At 37.3% G+C, this 24,931-nt stretch overlaps 1 protein-coding gene and 1 long non-coding RNA gene across 4 annotated transcripts in view; one reads left to right on the forward strand and one right to left on the reverse strand.

The window, feature by feature from the left end:
• VPS13C (vacuolar protein sorting 13 homolog C) overlaps positions 1–4,145 on the forward strand; it is a 97,693-nt gene extending 93,548 nt beyond the window's left edge. For all 3 annotated transcript variants that reach the window (XM_074837637.1, XM_074837638.1, XM_074837639.1), the window contains one exon: positions 2,451–4,145. In XM_074837637.1, coding sequence (XP_074693738.1) covers positions 2,451–2,552 — 102 coding nt within the window. In that variant the 3' untranslated portion in view covers positions 2,553–4,145. The remainder of the gene's footprint in view (positions 1–2,450) is intronic.
• Positions 1–24,931, reverse strand: part of LOC141928862 (uncharacterized) — a 57,491-nt gene that overhangs the window by 4,824 nt on the left and 27,736 nt on the right. The window lies entirely within an intron of this gene.

A 24,931-nucleotide genomic window follows, 5' to 3' on the forward strand; every position in this document is an offset into this window, starting at 1 on the left:
CAGTAGAAAGATTTACCTAGGAAATCATGTGTCTTAACTGTAGTTTTGTATCAGATGATGAGAGAGGAGGAGTTCTACCTGATACCAAAAGTTAAATCAGTTAGATCCACGGGATCTTGGAAGGAAACTTGAAATTGTAGTTCCAGTAAATAGCAAGTCAGCAGCTAGAATCAGAATAGGGGCCCAATTGCTTCTATTAAATTGATTGAACCTTCTGAAAGAAGGGGTTAGACCAAGAAGGAAAAAAGAATTGCTATCATTTTGAAGCTTTTTATCTACTGGAAGAGTCTATATTGTTTCTTTACTGTCTCTTGTCCAAAGAAAAAGTTCCTTCAGCTTTTTCTTGCAGCATGTCTTCCAAATCACGCTTTTGGTTAACTACTTTAAATCCTTTTAGTTTGTCTGTAACTTAGTGTCATGGTCAAAGCTGGAACATTGTACAAAACATGCAGGCCACACCAGAAGGATATTTCCTTGTTTTTAATTCTCTTTTTTCTGTTATTGCCTAACTGCATGTTCCTTTACTAGTGTTTATGCTGGTATGTAGACATCGAAAATAAATTTTTCTGTCCTGAAGTGCAGCACTACCCAATTACCTTCTGTGGGTTTCTGTTTCTTGAGTTTATCAGTAGTACTCTTCATTTTGCCATCTCACTTCTTTGCCTAGATCCCAATTGTAAAAATATACCAATTTGATAGGAAGACACATAAAAAGTATGCCTCACAAATAATCGTCACTTCTGTGAAGGCTTCTGTTGTGCCCTCTGTATGTGCATGAAACATGTATCTCTAAGATCAGGTTAAGTTTATCTGTGGCTTCCTTGTTCTTTGTCTCCCCTAAAAAGCAAACAGGGGTTTTAGGTTTGTCCTTCTTTTAGTCCTCTGAATCTTTCTCCAGCCTCCATGAGTTATCTGAAATCCATAAATGTTTTAAATACTTCAGGTACACCTGATGCATGTTGCCCATCCAGCTTAACTTATTCTTTAATGTTCATTGTTGTATAAACGAGTTTTATTGAAATCATGGATAAAAAAAGCCCTTACAAGCATTTCAAACCCTCAGCTTTCACTAAATGCTGGAATTACTCAAGTAAAATCAGTGACCATCCAAGCTACCCCAGCACATTTTGTTTTGGTTCCCTGCCCTGCCCCCATCCCCCACCCCCCACCCCCCAGCATTTATGCATATCACATTGACACTAATTTTCTCAGACTAGAGGTGTATCGCTGTGTTAATGCTATGTATGTACATTTTATGCATGATGTACAATATGTTTAATGTTAGACAGTTGAGACATGGGTTTTATTTTAACTATTAGATTGTTTGAGTTCAGGAATTAAATAAAAATGACTGGCTTCGTTGCACTGCTTTGTTCAGTTAAGTTATTTCTAATTTTAGAATTATTGTTGGGTTCTATTTTAATTTATCCTTTTGTGGATTTCAACTAACTATCCAGTTTGAGAGTGCTTTTTGTTGTAAATATTTTCAAAAGTGTCTGCTGTCATTTACATCTTCTCTTAATTATTGTGAATGATTCTTCTATATTTCCAGATAATGATCATGCAAACCTCCTGGTTGTTTGACCTGAACATAGTCTGCTTCTGAGGCTCTTTACCTCAGACTGAATCTAGTAGTTGTAGGCTCTCAGTACTTTCCTATCCATTTTACAAGAGAAAAAATGGCTTAATTTGATCTGATACTAAATTTTCCTCAAAAGACCTTATTCTTACAGCGTTTAAGCTTTCGCTAAAAATGATGTGTAGCAACAGAAACAGGATGTCAGGAGTTGACGCGTACTGATTAATGGATCTAGTATGTTGCAGTACTTAATCAGTATATTTATTTAAGAGACCTTTGATGCCATAATATTGAAAATTCATCAAAGGCAGAAGGAATGCATCCTTACATTTGTGTTAGGGAATATTATTTTTGTGAAATAGCTATGTAAATGCTAACTGCTGTTTTACAGTGTATGTGTGTTAATAGTACAGGCTGTAGTTCCCAGCTGTGTAGGCTGACTGGACATGAGTTTCATGCTGGATCTGTAAATGGCCTGACTTTGAAAGCCTCCAGAGCATAGTATTGGAAAGGTCATTTGCTTATCTGTTTAAAATTAGATCACTTTTACTGGGGTGCTGCCTGAGGACAGTTTATCTAGTTAAGTGTAAATGACATTAATATTGCTACTCAAAAAATCAGAGTAGATTGATAATATCACTGATGCTTTTTCTGGGTTGAATATTACACATATGAATCAGAAGCTATGTATCTAACTTAAACTAGCCAGTGAGTGTGTTGGTTTTAATGTTTGTGGAATTAGCTTTTTTTAGTATTTTTATTTGCGGAATATATTTATTTACGGAATGTATTTATTGTTTTTTTTTATTTACAGAAGAAAAGTGCAGATTGTGTGCTTTAATTTTCTTTCTTTCAATATGTTGCTTTACAGAGGATTTGTTGTGCCATTCAGGAAGCCCAGGCAACAAGAAAACAACAAAAGTTGGTGAAGCAGGCATCCTTGCAGTTGAAGAAACCACAAACGCTATCTTGATAATGACAGGATTTGTTGCGTTTGACCTTTAGTGTGCAATTTTATCCCTAAAATTGATTAGAAGCAACATGGAAACATTGTGCAGAAAGTAAAGGTAAAATATCTGAGGTCTTCCTTCAAAGTTAACAGCCATAAACACTTTATTTTAAGAAGCTATGCTTTTTAGAACTATGGATTTCATTATTCTAAAAAACACATTTAAAAAATCAGAACTTTTGCAAAAATATTTTCCCACTCTGAAATTTTCTGCCCTTTTTCATGTCAGGAGATCTTATTAAATGGATTCTAAAATAAAGTGGTTATCCGATTTGCACTCTGTTTTACAAACAGGTTGTAGTACTTGTGGTTCTAGAGTTTTGCAAAAACTTGTGTTACTGATTGAAACTTAAAACTCCTTCTATTTTAGGCAGCATCCTCTTTAAATTTTGAAAGAAGTGTACACAATTTAGCTACTATAGTTTCATCCCTGTCTGTTTAATATTTGAAAATACTGCACTGGAGCAACATAAGAATGAGTATGTATGAAAGAAATAGGCTATTGTTGTCTGGAAGTGCTTACTTTGGAATGTTGTCACATGCTGTAAATGAAAATCTGCACTTTAAAAAATATCATTCACCTGTAATGTTTCTGTCTTTGGTTTTGGTTGTATCACTGTAGCTTAAAGACTTCTCCAGAAGGTACAGCGCACTGGTTTTAGACAGCATTGTATGTCAAAAGCTTAAATCAAAGTAATTAGCTTTCCATATTTCAGTGTATAGTTACTCCACCGGAAGAGTGCCATCTCATTAAGCTAAAAGTCACTTCTAATACAATATTTTTGTTGCAGTTTCTCTTCCTGAAGACTGTTAGCATTCAGTTTAGCAAGATATTTAAGCACATTTAAAGTATATGCCTAGTTCTTAATGGTATGAATAATTCCACAAACTTCATTGAGACAAGTTCTGTTCTTAATACTAGGCACATACGTAAGTAACTGTCTGGGTCAAGGGCTATATGAGCAAACAGATTTGAGTTCAGTGATCAATGAAGAGCTCTTGCTGTCCGTCTTTGGCTCTCAAATAAGATATAAAGTGTCCTTGCAAATACTTACTGGTGAAAATGTGCTCTTTCCAACTTCACTTGGAAAGAATGATTTTGGTTTTTTATTTAATTTCGTACTAGATAATAACTATAGATACAAACACAATGAATAAAAATGGCAATATTCTTGACAGATCTATTCAGTAAGTAGAGCAATCATGCGAACTAGGCCTGGATTTTTAAACTCTCTTTATACTTAAGGGCTGATTCTATAAATGTATTCTTAACCTGTACCTGTGATCTCACTAAAACTAAAAAGCGTAAGATCTTTGAAGGTAAGCTTCCAAACACCATCTGAGAGCATCGGTAGAAATGATTCTTTTGCTATTTGTGTGCACATGGCTATTAATCTGATTTGATATGATGGAAAAAATGTGTACAACCTTTCATTCTGTGTTATCGCCTATTTTCTAGAGATCCCTGCTCAAATGTTAACTAAATTAGCTGTCTATGTATTTCAAGTCTGTGTTTAAAAAAAAAAAAAACAGACAATAAATTTTTATATGCAATTATTTGTGCTATGATTTTAAACGTTGTTGCTTCTAAAGTAAGGCCTGGATGGGTGTTTAGTCCTTGCAACTGTTTTCTGTCTTCTGCTTGAGCTGTAGCCTCCTTTCTGAAACTTTCTCAATCCTTTCTGTCCTGCCCTCTCTCCCCCAGCATGCTCAGTGTAGATCTAGTTCAACCTAGTAACCATTTTAAAGGACAGTAGCAGAAAATAATAAAATCAAACTGTCTCATGTTAAAAATATGTTAACATGCTTTTGCTTATGATTTTTAGAACCATCTCATGCTTTAAAAACTAAAAAAAGAGAAAGATATGAGAACTTTTGGAATAGATAATAGGTATATGTAGTTCTTCACAGGGTGGTGCTATCAATTCCACTTATCTGTGGGGTTTTTTTAGGGAGTATTTTACTTTGATAATTCTCATTGAATTTCTGTCCGATCTGGAGACTAGTAAGTCTTCACATGCTGAAATGTATTTTGGAAATACAGTCAGATTCTTTACTAATTTATTAAATGAGCTTGGTCCATTTTGCTGTTAACTGTTCAGAGGTATTTTCCGGATCTCTTGCAATAGGAATTTTAATTGGATTTTATTCAGACTTTTTCCTCTCAAAGGGACCCTATATTAATTAAGTTTACTACTACCAGTCATTCTCTACAGAATTACAATAAGCCAAACACTTAAAACTACTTAAGTTTTAAAAGAAGCAAATACCACCACTGCCGCCCCCAACATAAAAAACCACTCAGATTGTGGTATCTCCATCCTCGTAGATATTAACAACCTGAGTAGACATGGTCCTGGACAACTTGCTGTAACTGATTATGGTTGGACCATGCAGTCTCAAGAGATATCTTCCAACCCCAGCTGTTCTGCGATTCTTTTGCAATAAGAAATCTGAAATACCCATGTCTCTTCCAAAAAAGAAAGAAAACCCCCAAAGATGCGAGGTTCTGTTTCCGGGGTTGATTTAAATTTTAACCATCAAAACAACTTTACACCTTTCACCATCATGTTTAACCATTTTCTCAAAACTTGCAGAGTCTGAAGAATGGCATATTATAAACAGTGAATAGGGAGTGTTTTAGTAGTAAGAGATTAAATAGTTTTAGAGGGGATTAATTGTGAAGTTGAAGGAGAGGATAATTAAGTAATTCATCTTAACAATCAAGGTACCAATATTTTTATTTAATTGCTGGCAGTAAATATGCTTTTTTTGTAGTAGAGAAACAGTGATTACACTAGACATATTCTCATCGTGGTCTGTGGTTGAGAACAAGGATTATTTATATAACAGGCTCTTGGGTCACTCTGAAAATTAAAATGATTTAATTTTAAAAGTGAAAACTGATTCGTGCAACCTTTTGAAACTAGCTAGCATCTGTTTGACAAAATAATTCTTTCAACAGTTTATAAAATTGCATTTAGTCGAACCTGTGTGTGAAGACTTAAATTTTAATAGATGCCAGTGGACTGACCACTTCAAAAGAAATCTTAATATAAGAAACAAGTGGAGGGATTTGAGAATCAACATATACAACTTCAGTTTCCATGGGAGAAATCAAAGCTTTAGTCTCTTTATTAAAATTTCCTGGGCAAAGGTGGGCTTTTGAGGGAGAAGGCAATTATCATAAACATACAATGCCACCAGCACATGAAGGGCAGATTGAAGGAAAAAAAAATTATTAGGTGGTCTAGATGTAAAATAAAATTTGTCCAAGTATATGAATATTGTTCAGTTTAATGATCCTTATGTAATTCTCTTCCTTGGATTATGGATTTCATTTGCATAATCACTAAGTAGCAATGATGCAAATTCACAGATCTCCAGACTTCAGCATTTGTTATCTCTGTGCTGCAATTTGCTCCTGTTTTGGAGTTTTCAAGATGTTTGTCAGCAAGTAAGATGGTAGCTTAATCTAGTCACCTGACTTGTCTGAAGGAGAAAAGCTTAAATATGAAAGGAGGAATAAATCTAAAAGGAAAGAGTTGACCTATTCAAAGGAACATGTGAATTTAAAACTTGATTGTATCCTCACCCTTCCTGCAGGTCACCAAGTAAACTCCTACTCTATTCTTTGTCATTTATTTTAGAGTGCAAATGTTCACTGTCTATCCTGATCGGGTTTTCATATTTGCATTGGGGCAGGGCGGCAAGGAAGGCATCTGTAAAATCGCTAATTCTCTAGCAGAAAAAGCTGGTAAAATAGCTAATTTGATATATTGAAATCCTGATACAAATTCCTTTTACATCAGTAACTGGAAAGATACCTCATCTGTTTATGAAGACAAGCTGTGCTACTTTGAAAACAATAACTGTGTTGAATTTTAACAAGGAAAATAAATTTTTGTTTGGTTTTCAGTCAGGGAGGCAGAGCTATTCTCAGACACTTTACTGGAGTCAGCAGCTGGAACACTGGAAATTCTCTTTACTGATAATATGAGAACGCTCAGATTCCAGTGTTCATCTTGCGTGTGTGTGTCCATGTTGTTTCTAGATTGCTGCTTATCAAAGGTAAGCACAGTAAGGATGTATTATTCTGAAAAATGCTTGTCCAGAAGAGAGTTGAAAAATAGGGAAGCTGCGTATACACTGTATATTGTAGCGTACTTCTAGGGATTTGAAACGTTTCCCCATCAGGTATGATATAAAATTCCTCTCATATATAATCAAAGCTTTATAGGTAAATCATTGAGCTGTGCAGGTCCTCGTCTCTGCTCTGATAAATGTGGCCCTGAATCTGCCCTTGACTTAGTTGATGTATGAGGACTGTATAATGCTTATAAAGCTTCCTCTTGTGTTTACTGTTGTCTTCGCCTCTGGCTGTGCTTTCCATTTCCCTGCTGAAAAGAAGTTTGCTGTTGACTTTTAAAGAGCTATGACGTTGCACTAAGATGATCTTAAGGAGTCCAAAAAGACTTCTGCAACTGATCCCATGGAATTGTTGCAGATTAATTATCATTAAAAGCAGCACAGTTCGTATCTAAAAGTCAGTAACTTACACTCAAGCAACCCAGCTTTAGATCTCATCCTGTCTTCAAAGGTATATAAACAATAACAAGAGAAAACAAACGTTTAGTATAATGACATTCTGACAAGCCTATTCGGGAGCAATTGTACAATTGTTTTTAAATTAGAATAGTATCAGTAAGCTTATCGTGGTGAAGGTCCTGGAGAAACTTTTCTTTTAAATTTAAACCCGTTAGCTATCATTTTTTTCTGTACACGGTTAAGACATTCTTCACACTTCAACAGAGCACACCAACCTTGAGTAATTGATTACTGATGCTGATAAGCATCAAAAGAGTAGACATTCTCTAAGTTTTTGTGGAATATTAAAAATAAAACAGCATATTACTTAACTTTGAGTTAATCGCAAAGATTTTTAAAGTTTGACTCACTGTAGTATGGCAGAAATCTATGTGTGAAATTTGATAGATGAATATGTGTCTAGGTTGCAAATGATGAGATGCTACTGTAAATTGTTGTTTCAGTAGTTACCCACAAGGTGGGGGAATGAATCTTTGTATTCTATTGCTATTGTCTTAGAGCTTTTCTGCCCACCCTCCTCCTGCCTGGATGCCATACTGTTAAAATCATCTAGTTGATATGGTCAATGCAGAGCATAGACCATATAAATCAGTGGCTGTCAAAAGTTTTGCAAACTGGATCCAAGCCTAGAGTTCTGGAAGTGTTGAAAAAATATACTGTGATGATCGTTCACTTGTTATTTCTTACTTGTATATAGTGTTATAGGAATTGGTGCAGATTTCCATGGGTACAGATTTCTTTAGTGGGTAACATTTTAAAGTAAAAACCTTTCTGTGTGGTTTTACTCAAGTGCTCATTCTGCTAATGCTACTGTTGAATTGTAGAAATTGATCTGAAGATGGCTGTGTAACAGACAGTGTCATATAAGGTATGTCCTGTTTTTCTTCTGTGTATCTAATAAATTCAGAGAGATCTAAGGCAGCCCAAGAAACCATCGCAGAACTGTTTGACAGGATTGTGTACTTTTTCTTTGCACTGTCTAGCTAAAGTTAATAAAAATCTTAATTTTTCTAAACTGGAGAGATTATGGTAGATATTATACATATTTCAAATAGTACTTTAAAAATTACCTAAGACTAATATTTGCATACACAGTGAAAATTAAAAAATAAACAATATTATTCTGTGTTTGGGTCATAACTGCCAATTCTTACTTTTAGAGACTGCCATACAAGCTGCTGCTAAAGCGAGCTAGTCTTCACTCAGCTTCTACAGTTCAGTTGTAGGAGCTGTTATTACACTTGTGAGCTGCCTGGAGTGTGCACAATGTCATGTATGTTCCTTCGCAGCATGTAACAACTGCATAACTGTATTAGCCTATTTGGTCTTTTGTGTCTGTATTGTTGGTTGCAAGTGTCCTTTTCTTTGTCTGCTTTTAGGAGCCTTTCCAATTCCTACTTTCTAAAGGTTTTCTTGCCAATTCTATGGAAAAGAAATACCTAAACCAGGAAGTAGGTAAGGCTAAGTTGGCTGTATCTTTTTACTGGCAAAAAATATCTAATAAGAGAAAAATCTTGGTGGGAGGGCATATGAGAGAAAAGACAATCTTCACTATATGGGAATTAAACATTTTAAATCAGGTTATTTCTGGTATCATCAGGCTGCTCAGTTCTTCCTGCCATCCCTCACAATTTCCTAACCCTGTGACATCCAGGGCTTGCAGGCAGGGGCTGAGAACTGATGAGAAGAAAGGAAAGAGGGAGAGAAGGCACTTGCTTACTGCCAGCACTTGCAACAAGATTGCTGCCTTACTCCTTTCCTAGTCTCTGCCTAGCTACTCTCATCCTATCCAGGAGAATACAAGACCATGTGACTTTCCATGTCCCATCTAGTATATTCTGTATAGCCAGCAAGTATTGTTTATTCTATAGCCAGCATGGATTGGTTTTTTTAGTTCCCAATTTGGCCTTTGTATTCTTGGAATTCTGCTAGACATTGTGTCCTGGGTTAATATCTAGGCCTTTTCAGGGGAAGCTTTATGGCTTCCACTGGCATGAAGGGCAAACTGAGCTGGCTGTGGTGGCACTGACACACTTCAGATATGCTGAGTAACAAATTCTGGATGGGCTCTTATTTCTTTCTAGTCTTTTCTGTGGCATCTGCCTGACTAATTTAGAGGTATTTGAAGGATTTAGAAGCTTAGAAGAAAGGAAGAATGGGGAATAAAAAGTGGAATGGAGATACCTGGATAGGCCAGGAAACGTGAGAATCGTGTTCTGACTCTAGTAGTTACTCCCTGTGATCTGTAGACACAAAGTTTAAAATCCTAATATAACTTAGCTGTCATAACATTTGTATTTGCTCATAAGAAGTTCTTTAAAAGTTTTCTTAGCCTGAGTTAATACTAATTTTTATCATAGATAAGAGTACATGGAGGATTTCTTCAAGTTTCCTCTGTACATGTCTCATAACATGTTCTTCCTCTAATAGTTGTTTTATTTCTATTTGCACATTTGCAGCTTTAAATATTAATTGTACCTGTATATAGGGCACATATTCTTAATGTTGAAAGATTATCTCTTTCAAGTCTTCAGAATTCTATGCATATGTCCTTGAAAGTAGATATAACACATGTGGAAGTACTCACAGGGTGTCATGGTTTAACCCCAGCCCACAACTAAGCACCACACAGCTGCTCTCTCACTCCCCCTACGGCAGGATAGAGGAGAGAATTGGAAGAGTAAAAGTGAGAAAACTCATGGGTTGAGATAAAGCAAATCAAGCAAAAGCCATGAATGCAAGCAAAGCAAAACAAGAAATTCATTCAACACTTCCCATCGGCAGGCAGGTGTTCAGCTGTCTCCAGGAAAGCAGGGTTCAATCATGTGTAACAGTTATTTGCCAAGATAAATGCCATAACTTCAAATGTACCCCTACCATCATCCTCTTCCCCAGCTTTATATGCTGAGCATGATGGTATATGGTATGGAACATCCCTTTGGTCAGCTGGGGTCAGCTGTCCCAGCTGTGTCCCCTCCCAAATCTTTGTGCATCCCAGCCTACTTGCTGGTGGGGTGAGGAGCAGAAGAGGCCTTGACTCTGTATAAGCACTGCTTAGCAGTAAGGAAAACATCCCTGTATTATCACCACTGTTTCCAGCACAAATCCAAAACATAGCCCCATACTAGCTACTATGAAGAAAATTGTCTCCATCCCAGCCAAAGCCAGCACACAGGGCTACTAACATTATTGCTTTTGGGGGTTTTTTTCTGAGTACAAAACTTTGTTTCCAGAGTTAACCATCTATTCTTTTGTATGCCTTCCTACACATGGAGGCGCATGTAGGAGCCCTCCCTAATCTAGGGAGTTAAGCAAGTTTGTAGAGTTGGGAAATACATAACTTAGCTGAAAGTGCATTTAGGGCCATGTTTTCAAATAATGAGCATTAAACAATATGGCTGAAGTGATATTAAAGCCAGTTAGACAGTTTTATCAATGCTGCAGTTCTGGCAGGAGGCACTGATATTCATCATGGGTCTGCCTTACCTCTGTTTCAGTCCTTCAGTGGACCATGGCACATAGAACATGTGACAATATGAAGCACTTAGCAACAATATTGGGTTGTGACGTTCAAAGGCGGTCCAAGCCGCTCATTCCTGGGTTTGTGCCATGCCCTCAATTGAGTAAATCCAACTGTCTGTCAAACCAAACTCTAAATCAGATCAGGAAACTCGTGTGGCTTAACACCAGTGGAACCTGTCAGTGGTGGGACTGAGCAGTTGGAAGAAGTAGTGAGATTGCCACCAAATGATTTGTAGCATCAAATCACAGACTTAGCCTAAGTAGTTCGTTTTGTGCTAGCTCTTGTGACATGTCATGCTTATGTACCTCAGAATGGGAACTTAAAGATTTTAAAGGTTATTTCTGTTCTTAAGCAGAAGGTATACACAATTTATCTACCTTGCTACAGCTTTTGGGGAAACTACTTAATTATCCATATGCTTTAGAATTTTGGTTACTGCAATACAGTAGTTAAGTCAACAACACATCAACAGTCTTCCTCTTCTGTTTTGATCATTCACATCAGTCAAGGCACGTATGCACCAAATGATTGCTTTTCTCTGGTTTGGTTCAGCAAAATAGAAGGCAGCCTTACATTTCTCACCTTGGCAAAAGTTGCACCAATATTCATAGATCGCTACATGATATATGTATATGGTGTACACCACTGTGTGGTTACAGTCCAGTAGACATTAGTGTGATTGAAACAGCCTATATTTGATTAATCAGAGGACAGCCATAGAACACTTTTGTGCTCTAGCTGTTCTTCAGCTTCTTGTAACCTGTAGGAAACATAGATGTTGTTTGTTCAAATACAGACTGCTTGTAAATTCAAATGAGTGGTATGATTTAATGTTGGGAAGAAACTAAAGCAGTAGCAATTGTCTTAAACTTTGAGATCAAACAAACAATGGAAGGGTGCGAAATATACATGTTAAATATTCCTCTCTGCCTATATATTAAGTACCGTGATACCAACACCTAAGCACAATCAACAAAATTATCCAGAGTGAATTAGTTTAGTAAAGGCATATTTCACTTCTCCTATGCTGGATTAATTTTCTGCCAGGTTAACAGTCAGCTGAGTACCTAGAGAGGGGAAGGAAAGGGAAAGAAGGGGAGTAAATGTTCCCTTTTGATGAGGGCAAGCTGTTAGGTTGGCTCAGCTTCATCCCAAAAGTTAGCAGTGCTGAAGAGTAAGTTGAAATTTTGTAATTCAAACTGCATGCTAAAGATGTGGAGTTTCATTTGAACTAAGCTTTTAATTGAAAAAGTACAGCTTTCCACAATGTTTCCATTTTTGTTGTCACTGAAGAAATAAGTACTAGAAAATAAATTTTAAAAATATTTTTAAAATACTCTGGTTTTGAAGTGTTAGTGTTGTCTGATGTGAGGTGTTATTGTTGGGGTGGCTTCATTGCCTTTGTTCTTTTCTATCTGCTGAGGTCTGTGACCTGTTTCTGGGGCAGATGAATAATGCTCACATTGGCAGAGTGGAGTCAACAAAATGCCCCAACACCAGAGGCAAGAAACAAAGAAGGGAGTGTGGAACTCTAGCAGAGAGGCTGTTGGCAGGCAGGCAATTGATTAATCCACCAACAGATACACAAGTGTGTGACATTTTCAAAGGCCTAGGCCAGATGAGCAACAAGTAGGCAGTTAAACCTCCAAATCCTTCCAATGACATTAGTCAAACAGATGCCAGTGTGCAATAAATAGGACATGATTTAGGATTCAGTTACCAGCGTACCTAGTGAAGACAAATTGAAATAAAAGCTTTGCAGGATGGAGTCCATCAAAGGTGTGAGCATACCTACACGCTTGGGATCAGGGCAGCTATCCACTTGCCAGGATATTATAGTGCTTTCCAAGGAGTTTTGGGAAGAAAGACGTCTTAACATTTCAAGTTTATAAATATACAACAAAAATGGTGTGAGAGCACAGCATGTGTCTGAACTGGGGCCACCTGAATTTCTAGCAGTTCAATCAAGAGACTTATTGAGCATTTTCAGTGGAACCTGAAATAGATTCAGTTCACAAGATAAAAAGCAATACAGGGCAGAATAGTAGCATTGCCCTTTCCACACAGATGAATGTTTCTACTATCAGTTTTTCTTAAGAAAACATGCTTCTTTTTAAGGATCCAGGTGGAGATCATAGCATAAGTGAATGAATGCTTAATATATTATTCAGGTGTTCCACCAGGCCTATTCTATTACAGGTAATAAGGGCTTGGCAATAAAGTCTTCAGGGGGAATGCATTTCCATTTTGGGAAAACCTTTATAATTAAGACCATTACAAACTGTACTTTTAGCATTCAGCTGGGACTAAAATGGGGGGGGGCAAAATAAAGCAGCCCAATATAGTCTTGCATTTCTTCAATAAAGTTACAGTAAGTGCTGTAAGAGTGCATCATAGAGGAAATTAATGTTGAAACTTCTAAATGTTAAGAGTGTTGAAGGTGCTGTATGCTAGTGAGTACTACTTTGTATGGTCTGTATTAGAGCATAGTGATACTGTTAGATATGAAATTAAGAGTTTCATGTCTTCTACAATCTTATCAGCTTGCACAAGCTAAGTGGCATACAAGATGAGTTAGCTGAGACCTCCAAAGAAATGCTGACAAGAATAGTCTATTATGGAGCATAAAACCCACTTTCTGCTTGGAACATGGAAATGCCATGAGAGTAGCAGACTTCTGCAAAAAAAGTATGGAAGTGATGGTCATTTAAAGGTATCTTAGCCACTTGATAAGCAATACTGTAGTCAGTGATCAAAATAATTTAAAGTTTCCTTTCACAGCTGGTTCACTAAGGCATTTGCTTTTCACTGAGAAAGGATGAGCTGGGGATTGCAATGCTAGTTTGGAGTGTTGTGCAGTTACTTACATTGTCACAGACTTCTAGTGTGTCTTGCAGCAGAATTCTTATGTGCCTTTTAAAGCCACACCCTTAAACACTCGAGTTACCCATCTGGAAAATAGAATTGCAGTGCTTTTGTAACTGACTGGTATTTGATGTTTAAAATTGTTAAGTAATCAAATGTAATTGTGTAAATACTGTTAACTGAAGTTAGATCTCTGTTCAGGTGATTCTGTGAATTGACAGTGCAAGTATGTCAGTAACAACATATGGTAGATATTTCGTGGTCCTTTGATGTTTCATAAACATCAATCCCTTTACACATACTCATTTTTGCTGATGCATGTAATCTAAAGCATGCCAAATAAATTCTGTCTATCTATTTGTACACCTTGCCCTTCACTTCTGTAACAATTACTTGGAGCGTTCCTGTGGAGCACTGAAAAAGACAATAATTGCTGAACAATATTTTAATCAAAACATATAGGTTCACTGAAATCTTAAAAATTGCTGGGTTATGTCAAACCTGACTTAATTTTTTATTCTTTACAAGAAATTGGTTTAAAGTCAGACGGATCCTTTACTGTCCAGACCGCCTACTCACTGCTTGATGAGATCTAGTTCCCTATTATGGCAGCACACAAATTTGGAAATGTTGGTTTTTGAAATGTGAGTCATTTCAATCCTAGTGAAAACAAATGTTTAAAACTTAAGAATTTTTTGCAAAATTGAATGAATGCGTTGAGCCAGAACTCTCTGAGAGTGCACACAAATAAAACACGCTGGCTTGTTAGCCTTCTGAATAATGTTATGCAAAAAAAGTTTAGGAAAGAGAGTTATTGTTGAATTTTCATAAATGGAATATTTTGTTAATGGAAAGGAAAGCAGATTAATTAAAAGAATAAATATGTACACACATACTGACTTGAAGGAGTGTGCTCAGATTCAGTTAAAAACTGAAATCAGAACAAGAGACTTCTTTCTCCCTCTTCTTCCCTCGGCTAAGAATAGTAACATGGTGGTTAGAGCACCAGTCTCCCACATTCCAGGTAACCATATGCTGATGAAACTTTTTTCTTTCTTTGACTGTATCATGAAACCTTCAAAACTTAGTGTTTTTGCCATAATGACTGATGAGGGGGAAAGTGAAAAAGGTAGTAGTGGATCAGGAAATCAGATTTTCTCACAGCTGTGAATCTAAACTGGGTTTTAAATTCAACTTGGTGCTGTTATGTTGTCTTATTAAGCCTTAGGAAAAAAATTTGTCTGCTGAGTACATCAGTCTTCTCATGATAGTGTGGAATGGAGAACACAAGACAATGCTGAATTTTCCTCAAGATATCAGTATTCTAGAGAGGTTGGAGCTATATTTCTCCTGTGTGGGTGTTTGAGCATTTGAATTGGCCATCTGTAGGGACAGCAAACTGCTTAAACTTTTTCTTCTTTGTGAGATATTTCTATAACAGTCTGAGAATTAAACCAGAGTTCTAATCTACAGAGGAAATTCAGATAGCTAGCCGTTCCTTTTTACAAAAGATATAATGCTTATCTGGAGAATTTTCCTAAGAACTTTAGAAGGATTGTAAATAAAAGCAGTGAATGTTTTTAGATTATATTTAAATTCAGAAGTATTTACTTCGTGCATTCTGAAGTCTACATTGACTTAGTTAAAATCATAGCTCTACGGTAATAAGTAAATTCCTCAAAGATTTTCAACAAAGTTTAAAAAAGCCTTAAACTTTGAAAAAGAAAAATTAGCTGGTCTGTGTGTTTTACTTGTTTCCATCTCCACTATCGTCAGTGCTGGACCAGAGAGCACTGTTTATAATACCTCTAATCTGATTCTACTTGCTGAAATTCACTTTCTAAGGTATTTATTTCATGTATGCTATAAGAAAATTGCCTTTTGCTCTGATTAGGCATAGATTTCCCAAGACTCTTATTTCTAGTTCACAATGAATCTTACAGCATTTGTCTCATGTAGGGTTTCGACAGATAGGTGCTCATTAGTGAGTCTTCATGATGTTTAAAAGCTCAATAGCTTGCATAGCCGCTGGTTGACTTAAGTTCAAAAATTTTCAGGAAAGACCCTCAATTACAAAGACTTTGGCTTCTGACAGTTCAGTATCTATCTCAGTTTTCTCTTTCTTTCCAAAGAGACAATGATTGAAGATTTGCTCTAAACATAACATAAATGATCAATGGTAGCTGACAGTTGCCATTGTTTGTTTGTCCAAACAGGTTATTATGTGCAGGAAAGTCTGAACAATTAGTCCTGGGTTCAGCTCTCCTTTGGGCTGAAGCTAACTTTATACACAGTGTTTATCTTTCTCGTTGACCACATAGAAAAGTGGGTTTTGGTGTTTAGAATCTAGGAAGTATCAGCACTGGCAGTTCGAAGAAAGAAGTTGTGATATAAAGTTGTGACTACCTTGCAAGAAATGAAAACTTCCTCGCCAAAAATGAGCCTATGGAGGGGCTGATACTGTTAATGATACCTGATGATAAAATTACTTGAAAAACAAGTTTTCCTACACACAAGATCCTTGTATTCTATTTGTATTCTATGCTAGACCACAATGTCTTGGCAGTGGCTCATTTAAGGAAATCCAGAAACATTGAGAAAGCACACAGTTGTCTTTCCTTCTGGTCTATCTTTATTTAAAATTTCAGTACCATAGAGAAGCAACTGCTGAGTAGTTATTTTTGCCATAGTGATTCTGATGAGAAAATATGTTCCTTAGAATGTAAATTCTATGTATTTGAAGAAAGCAACTAAGCAGAGAAACACACACATAGGTAGTTGTACATCAGTGTTTGAGATCAGGTGTTCTCTAAGATTTTTAAAACTATGTTTCTAACTCTGTAGAACTAAATAAGAGGTCTGTGCCAATAGCTGGAAGCTTACATTTCTCATCCGAAAAAAATGTTCACTACTTGTTTCTTAAACCCTTAATTTATGTGTCTTTTTTAATTATATGTGGTTTTGGCCTTGTAATTTTGAATTTCATATCACTTTTTTTTCCTTTTCCTGCCTAATAACTAGATCAAGATCATTGGTAACAATATAATATGGTAGTTTTTTCTTTCAGGAAAAAAAAAACAAACCACACACATGCACAAAAAACCCACCCTAAACCAAAACAAAAAACCCCACCAGCTGCCTAGCCTGAAGCAGTAAGAGATGGATAACAATTATGTTTAACATACAGCTGTTTCTTTTCATGGAAAACATTGTTTACAGACTGTAATGAAAAATCAAGACTCCTTAAGGTTGTCTGCAGTGGCCCCATTTTAGTTACTTTTCTTTCATTCCTCTCTTGTTTATCTGCCATTACATGAACTCTTTCTCTGCTATTGGATGTTCTGGAAAAAGATGAAGTAGAACTTCTATTGGCATTGTTATGACAATGCCTACAGACTTTGGTAAAAGGCCTGTATTGCTATTATAGATTGTCATTTCCTGCACTATTCTCTAAACGTGTAGTTGAAATCCTAAAGATTTCTGTGACTATGAGAGGATGTTAACACACAGTTGCATGATTGTATAGATTTGGCTTGCCAGTCAAAATGAATATTTTGAGAAGTTAAGATCCTCCGCAAGTGATTTATGTCAGTTGTTTTAACGTGGTGGCTCAAGTCACACACTGACTAAATCCAGTGATCAGTTTTAGTGCATAGGAAGTCAGTCTCAAGAGGGAAGAGATTGCATGCTGCAGTTTCAAAGGCCATGACACACATTTGTATAATGTACAGACCTCTTAGTAACACGGTGCATGCAAAAATGGTTGAGTCTGCATAGTTTCGAAGATCAAACAGGGCAAATGCAATGGCATAGTTATCAAAGATGGAGGTTAGCAACTGCTCTGGACCCCAGGGGCCAGAAGGTGTGTGAAAACCAGATATAAGCATTGACAATTTTTTGTAGAGGAAATCTTGCATTCTTGTGCTGAGGCCTATGCGTGTCCATCACATTAATAAACATTAACAAAGCATTTGTCATCAATAATACTGGGCTGACCTGGGTCGAGGCTGCCAGCCTCACCTAACTTTGTACTGATTTGATGATAGGTCCTTCAGGGGTGGAACAGAGCATTGTTATGTGACACTTGTGAAATTTCAATTGTGTGGGAGAGCACACTTTGGTTAAATCAGTGAATGGTTATGGAACACCTGAAAAAGGCCCAGCAAAAGGTTTTTGTGTGCATATGTCTGGGATGTTTCTGTATCTGTATGTATCTATTAAAAAGGAAATCAATTTGGTTATCAAGTCCCTATAGTTGTGACCTTTTCTGAAAAATATCTATTTCATAACAAGTATCCACTTTAAAATGAACAAAACCTTTTCTTGTCAGAACTTCTTTGTTAGTGAGAATTCAAGTAAGGGCATTTAAATAAAGAATAAATACATAACTCTATTGCCCACATTGTGGTTAGGTAAATGTTGGATTGAAGCAGAGTTTTTCTGCTTTCTTGCTAATAGTAATTTTCTCAATATTACCTGTCTGTGACACTGCCACCTGCTGTGTTTTTAAATGAAGATAGTAAACACTCCCATCTTAATTCTGGAGAATTAATTCCTGGAAATTCTTTAGGACTGCTGTAATATTCGTGTACTCTATTTATACTTACGCAGCCATTCTGCATTCCTTTTCTTGGCAAATATAAAGTAGAGCATATTTAATGTCCCATCTTTTTGACTGAGACCTATTTTATTAATGCTTATTAGCCCAGTAAATAATTTTTTCAGTTTATTGTCCAGCAGTGATGTCAGAGAGAGGGATGCCCAGTAGCTTTCAAGCTGAGGAACACAACTAAGCTTCTGATACAAATTTAACTTTATTGAAGAGACTGGGTTTTTTTTAAGTTGAGTGCTACTTTTTTCTCATCTTTTTCCATTTGTGAATTTATAGTAAAAGTATCTAGAAAAATATTTTAACCTGGCTGTTCTGGAGTTTATCTGGAGAAGATGGCCAATAGAACCTCTTATTCATATTACAGCATACTTAATTCACCCTTCATTGTGCTACAGCAGAAACAATAGCTTTCATGCAAGCACACTTGCTGAAAATTTTGAGATGTGTGCTTTACACAGACCTTTTAAGGAGAATGACTTGTATTGAGTTTGCTACAGTAAAATCCCTGAGCCTCTGTTATTCTATGAGGCTGGTGCAGTTGGCTGATACTTTTAATTTAGGCAAAGCACTACATAGCTGATTTAAGAAATACTTGTGGTCATTTTTGTGAAGTGATGTGAAATACAGTGCTATTTGTAAAGATCCACATTTGGATTGAGTGCAAGCAGCAAGAATGCAAGCTGTTTTAGGAAGACAGTGTTCTACGTGGAACAATCTGTTTGTAGAAAATATCTTCCAGGCTGGATCCTGTGTTAGCCTCAGGAGAGGAGCTAGCAATAAGGTGCCATTTGCAGGGATTAAGGAATTAAGTTCTGGGTTGGTTTTGTGTTTGGTTTTTTTTTTTTAATGTTCATGTTTATTTCACAAAGCCCAATTAGTAGACTAACAATTTTATCTCAGTGAAATTAATAGTTAATTTTATAGCAAATCTGTGAAAGCAGGACTACATACTGACTGAGCTCGTAGGAATATGAGCTTTTGAAAACCCGTAAAGAATTTCCCTATTCCCAGAGAATGGCTTGTAAACCATTCTTTGTTACAGTGGTGGCAGCTAAATTTGTATAATAGGAGCACTGCACTAGTCTGGAGATTTCATTACTTAAAATGGAGGTGAACTTTAAAAACACTCTTCTGTGAATAAATGCTCTGTTTCTGGTGGTCAAGATATACTGATAGTTTAAAGAAAAGTAAAGATAAATCTTTCTAGGAAGACAGCAAGTCCTGCATGTACACCAAGCACATCAGAGCAGTGACAGTGCAGCAGGTCAGGTATGAATACACATTCATCACTGTACACAGTGCAGCAGGTCAGGTATGAATACACTCTCATCACTGTACACAGTGCAGCAGGTTAGGTATGAATACACACTCATCACTGTACAAATCATTGCAAGTCACCTTGGAAACATGACTGAAGTGTTAAGCTAAATAATAAAGCAAATGCACTACTTAAATTTCATGAAAGGTTTCAGTATTAGCTTAATCTGTTTCAGAAAGAACTTTAGAATTTTCTGCTATCTTACAGCTGAAAAAAGCATGGTCAGAATTTTCACTGGTTTTGAGTACCTCCAAACTACTTGTGAGACATTAAAACGCCAGGTTCCACATTTGTGACGTGTTGGGCTTCCACCCAGTATGTTTATGGCTTTATGTGAAAAATAGTCTTGGGTTTGGATAAAAGTGAAAAGGGGTGCTATAGCTTTGATGCAGTTTTCAGAATGCTCTCATTAATTATGAAGACATGTGTAGCTGTATGCTCGGTGGCTGACTAAGCTTGAACATCTCGCATTGCTGCTGAAGCCCTTGAAGGTTGTTGAACTAAATACATACTACTTTTTTTCCACCATGCTGTCCCCCAGCATTTGAGCTACCATAAGCTGATGCAAGTCTGAGATCTGAAACTGCACTACCAATGCTTTTTTCACAGTAGAAAGGAAGAACATAAGTCAGGCATAATGTTTAAACTGGAATCTGACTGCACTGGGATAGCTGAGGCCTTCCAGAACCTGAATTTCAAAATTTGCAACAGCTTTAGTTGTCAGTAGTGGGCCAGTATAAGTTGGGTCAGTGTGCTTTGTAATTTATATAATTATAAAGAATTATCTTTCCTTGGTCCTTACAGGCTGCTTTTGTGCACAATTCTTCTTTCTATTCATAGTTTTTGCCACTTCTCTACTTCCTACTGCCCTCCTTGGACATTCTTTCATTCTTAGCATTACCAGTATCCACTGGCTATTTTGCTAGTTGTCAGGGGCAGTGATACACTAAAATCCCAGCAACATTGCAGTAAAGTTTGAATTGGTAGCCGATACCTGGCAATTACCAAAATGTGTTAGTTGCTGCTATGTGAGGGGCCATGTGAGTAAACACTATGCTTGCTTCAGTAAGTAATCATCCTGCTGCTGATGCTAGCTGAATGTTTTCCCATGTTATTCGTTTGGTTGTGGCAGCACCACTGTTTATGCAGCTATGCCTGTCAGCAAAGCAAATAAGTGTTAAAAAGAAAAAAGTACTTTTTAACCTGGGTCAATTTTCTTATCCGATTCACAGACTGGCCTTGCAGACAGTTGTATCAGCACAACCAAATGGGCAGCCCGAGGGCAGAAGCAAGCAGCCAGTTGGAAGCCTTTAAGTCAGTATGATTATGAAGGTGGTACCTGGAAGCATATCTGAAGCAAGACCAGTTAAAATGTTTTGGTTGTGAACAAAGGTACTCTCTGGTATGTGATGAGCCGTGATTAGGAACACAGGAACTGTATATATTCTTTGTAAGTGATGTCATATATTAGAGAAATACCAGGTTTGCTCTTGTTCTCCCCTAGTGGGAGCAGACTGCAAGACCCCCCAAAATTAATTAAAGCAAGAAACCAGAGAAAAGAGCCAAAAAACATGTCTGGAAATTCAAGGATTAAGCCAATGAACTGAAAGTAATTTAGTAGATACAGACACACCAGGAAAATCAAATGATGATTCCACCCACAAAAAAATACTGCATTTCGCAGTGTGAAAATTTGCAATATAGTATACCTTTTGTGGCAAAGAAATACAAATTTTGCCCCTGCAAATTGATGCATTCTTGTACAAGTTGAGATGGATATGCATTAGTGTAAATAATGATAGGCAGAACTTACCATGAATTGTTATTCTTTTGCATAAGCTTGAAGTATGCCATAAACATCATATTCAATAGCATTGACAATTTTAATAAGTTCAAGCCCACTATAAACCAAAGCTGAAGAGCACCAATGCTAAATGTCTCTTAACTGCTCTGTAAGGTAAGATAAGAGAAAATGTAACTGCTGATTGGAAGGAGGAATGTAAGAACAGTAGGATGAAGAGTAATCATCTGCAGTCGCAGCACACCCAACTGCCTGTCCAACATGCAATTTCATGTAGGAAACTTGCCACAGATGACTCTTAGGAGTAGTTTGCATGCTCTGACATGGGAACTGGCAAGACACAAGTCTGATTTCTGATTAAAACAAAATACATATTTGAAATGTATTTAAAGCAGATTGATAAGATGACAGAGGTGAATAACTTGGAAACAGTATAATTTTTACCTGTGGCAATCTATAACTTAACTCTTATTCTAGCTTCTTGAGAAGCTATTTGTGTTTTTGTGGAATTGATGCATATAGTAAAGGTGTTATGCAGTGGTGTGATCTCAATGACTTTTAGCTTTGCTGACTTGCAGTGTGGTCATATCTGTGCCATAATTCATGTTTGGCTATCTACTGAAAAAGCAAGACGGAAGATTTTGTTCATGTTTAGCAGCAAATCAAACTCAGATGGCTGTAGCAGTTACTGTCATCAGTTGTCCTCTCTGCTCCTTTTCTGCTTGTCACTGTGTGCTCCAAAAAAGGCTACTGAAGATGTGGTGTAAACAGTCTTCTTCCTTCTCTTTTGAAAGCTATTTTATCAATAGGGTTTTATAGTAATATGTCAGACGTTAAGTATCTGTTAAGCTGACAAGGGCTGTTTTCAGCTGTCCAGACTGTGCCTGTAGTTGATATGCCGGGGGAAAGCAAGGAAACTGACACTGGTTTTTTTTCCCAGTCTAGTGGGGAGATGTTGGTAAGTGCTGCTTTATCAAATGAGAATTGATTTTGTTACTGTTGCTGGGACAGGAGCCTGTGGCCGATCTACTGTTTCAGTCACCGCACCTTAATCCACTCCCAGTAGAAGTCGTTACCCCATAGGGATACTGAGTGATATGAATTTGTCATGATGAGTAGAGACAGTTACAAACTAGAAGGAGGAACAACCATCCCCTACCAAAAGGTATTGAAGGGATTGACTTATTGCACAGCTAATACCCCATAAATTAGGTGGTGCAAAGCTCCTTGAAGAGGACACTTAGGAGAATAACCTTATAAAGATGGGTATTAAAAATGTGAGACCAAATGCCTTACTGTGGCACAGAGCTGGTAATCTATTTATGGTCTTACTGGGAATAAATGATACCATCTTATGTACCAAGTAACACCAAGATTAAAACTTAATTAGACACACAGTGGCTTAGCATCTTGTCCATGTGCCTGCATGCACTCTCAATTACTGCTAATAGAAGTTACATGAAAAATCAAGAAAGACTGAAAAAAATAGTTGTCCTGGTGTCTTAGTGCTCACACACAAGCTAATCTTTTAAACCTAGTCTGGAGCCTAAACTCAATCCTATTTCTTTGCATGTGAATGAAGGAAGCAGTCCCAGATATAGAGGGGTCAGTGAAATGAACAGACATGGTCTTGCATTCACATTCCATATAGCTTTACAAGATGTTCGCTTTTCTGGAAAGAAACAGGGACATAGAACTCAAGGGGAAAGCTGCTTTGTTCACATCTGAGGTATGTGTCATGAGGCTTTCCCTTCTTTCTCTCCCCAGATCAGGATTTAAGCAAAATGCATAGTCTCTCTTTGTGTTTCCGATGAGCAAGAGAAATCAGCAATGCTGTCAGCCATTTCTTTGATATGGCCTTGCTTGTTTACAAATAATGTATATGATCCTGCTTCCTTGAGCAAAGGAATCCAGTTCATTAAGGACTGCATGCATCACCACAGAATCACAGAATCATCTAGGTTGGAAAAGACCTTTTAAGATCATCTAGTCCAACCATTAACCTAACATTGACACCATATCCCTCAGCACTATGTCGACCCTACTCTTAAATACCTCCAGGGACAGGGACTCCACCACCCCCCTGGGCAGCCCATTCCAATGCATAACAACCCGTTCTATAAAGAAATACTTCCTAATATCCAGTCTAAACCTTCTCTGGTGCAACTTGAGGCCATTACCTCTTGTTCTATCTATCTATGGTTAAAGATACTCCTACCCAGTTCTCTGGAACCTCCTCTCAGATAGTTGTAGAGGGCGATGAGGTCTCCCCTCAGCCTCCTCTTCTCCAGACTAAACAACCCAAGTTCCCTCAGCTGCTCCTTGTAAGACCTGTGCTCCAGACCCTGCACCAGCTTCCTTGCCCTTCTTTGGACACGCTCGAGCAATTCAATGTCCTTTTTGTAGTGAGGGGCCCAAAACTGAACAAGTACAAATAGTGGTGCTATGGCCCTGTATATTCTTTTTACATTAAAATATGTTCAATGAATTATTATGACCAGCCAGGTAATGTTTGATGACAATAAGATGTTGTAAATGAAGTATTTAGTAGTGACTGTTAATAGAGTGTTCCAAACACAACTTGAAAGACATCTCTTACTTTGATTGCACAAGTGGAGGGAGAAAAATGGTTTCTGGAAGTGAATGAGGGAAGAGAGCACTGTGTCCCAGAGCCTGAGTTTTCTCATAGTTGTGCCAGTCTTAAAAGCAAAGAAGCAAGGTTTCTGTGGAACTGCGCTGGCCTGATAAGAATATTGAAGTGGACTTGGCTGTCTGTGAGGGATGTTACAGTTCATACACAGATGAGCCAGTGATTCAATTAAACTAAAAGCCAGAGTATGAGGTGATGCTACTTGCTGCATTCTCATGCACATTAGAATTAACCCCCATTGCAAAAATCACATGCCAGAAGTAGAGGGAGTCATATGAAGTTCTTAACCTTTTGTTGCTTTGAATTTAGAGACATTTTTCTAAGCTGTCAGAGTTGCTCCTTACTGTTTCCTGTCATATGGCAGACAGCTGCGAGGATGCATTCGCTGCAGTAATACAGCTGATCCAGGAGATGTTGCTAGGAGCCCTGGGGAGGCTTCTCTTTTTTCCCTACTGACAGGAACACTGTCCCAAGTAGAAGTTACTGCCTACTTGTATCATGCAAGCACACTGAGGGTATGTATTTTTCTGGTACACTGAAGTAACAAAAACAGGAGATGGCATGAGCCTGTGAGCTCAGAAGTATTTGTAAGGTATGTCAAATGGTGTCACTATTGTAGTTTCAAAAGATATGTATGAGAATTAACTGTGAAAGTAATTTTTAAGAAGTCCTCAAACATCACCAGTTTCAGGGAAGGTCACTAGTCCAGAATAGTAATTCAGAGCTGAGACAAATCATCCCTCAGTAGTGTTACTTCTTTCTTTGATGATTAATTTGAATAAAAATTCACCAGGGTAGCAGCGGCACAAAGAATTTCTGCTTTAAAAGTTCAATAATAACTTAAAATGCATCTTTGCATTGTAGTTAGAAGGTGCAAGGCATGGCATATTGGTCACATACATTAACCTGCAAGGTGCCTGAACTACTATGATTCTTACAGGAATCTCTTCACAGGCAAACTACCTG

The sequence above is a fragment of the Strix aluco genome, chromosome 12 (assembly GCF_031877795.1).
Source record: "Strix aluco isolate bStrAlu1 chromosome 12, bStrAlu1.hap1, whole genome shotgun sequence".
Lineage (NCBI taxonomy): Eukaryota > Metazoa > Chordata > Aves > Strigiformes > Strigidae > Strix > Strix aluco.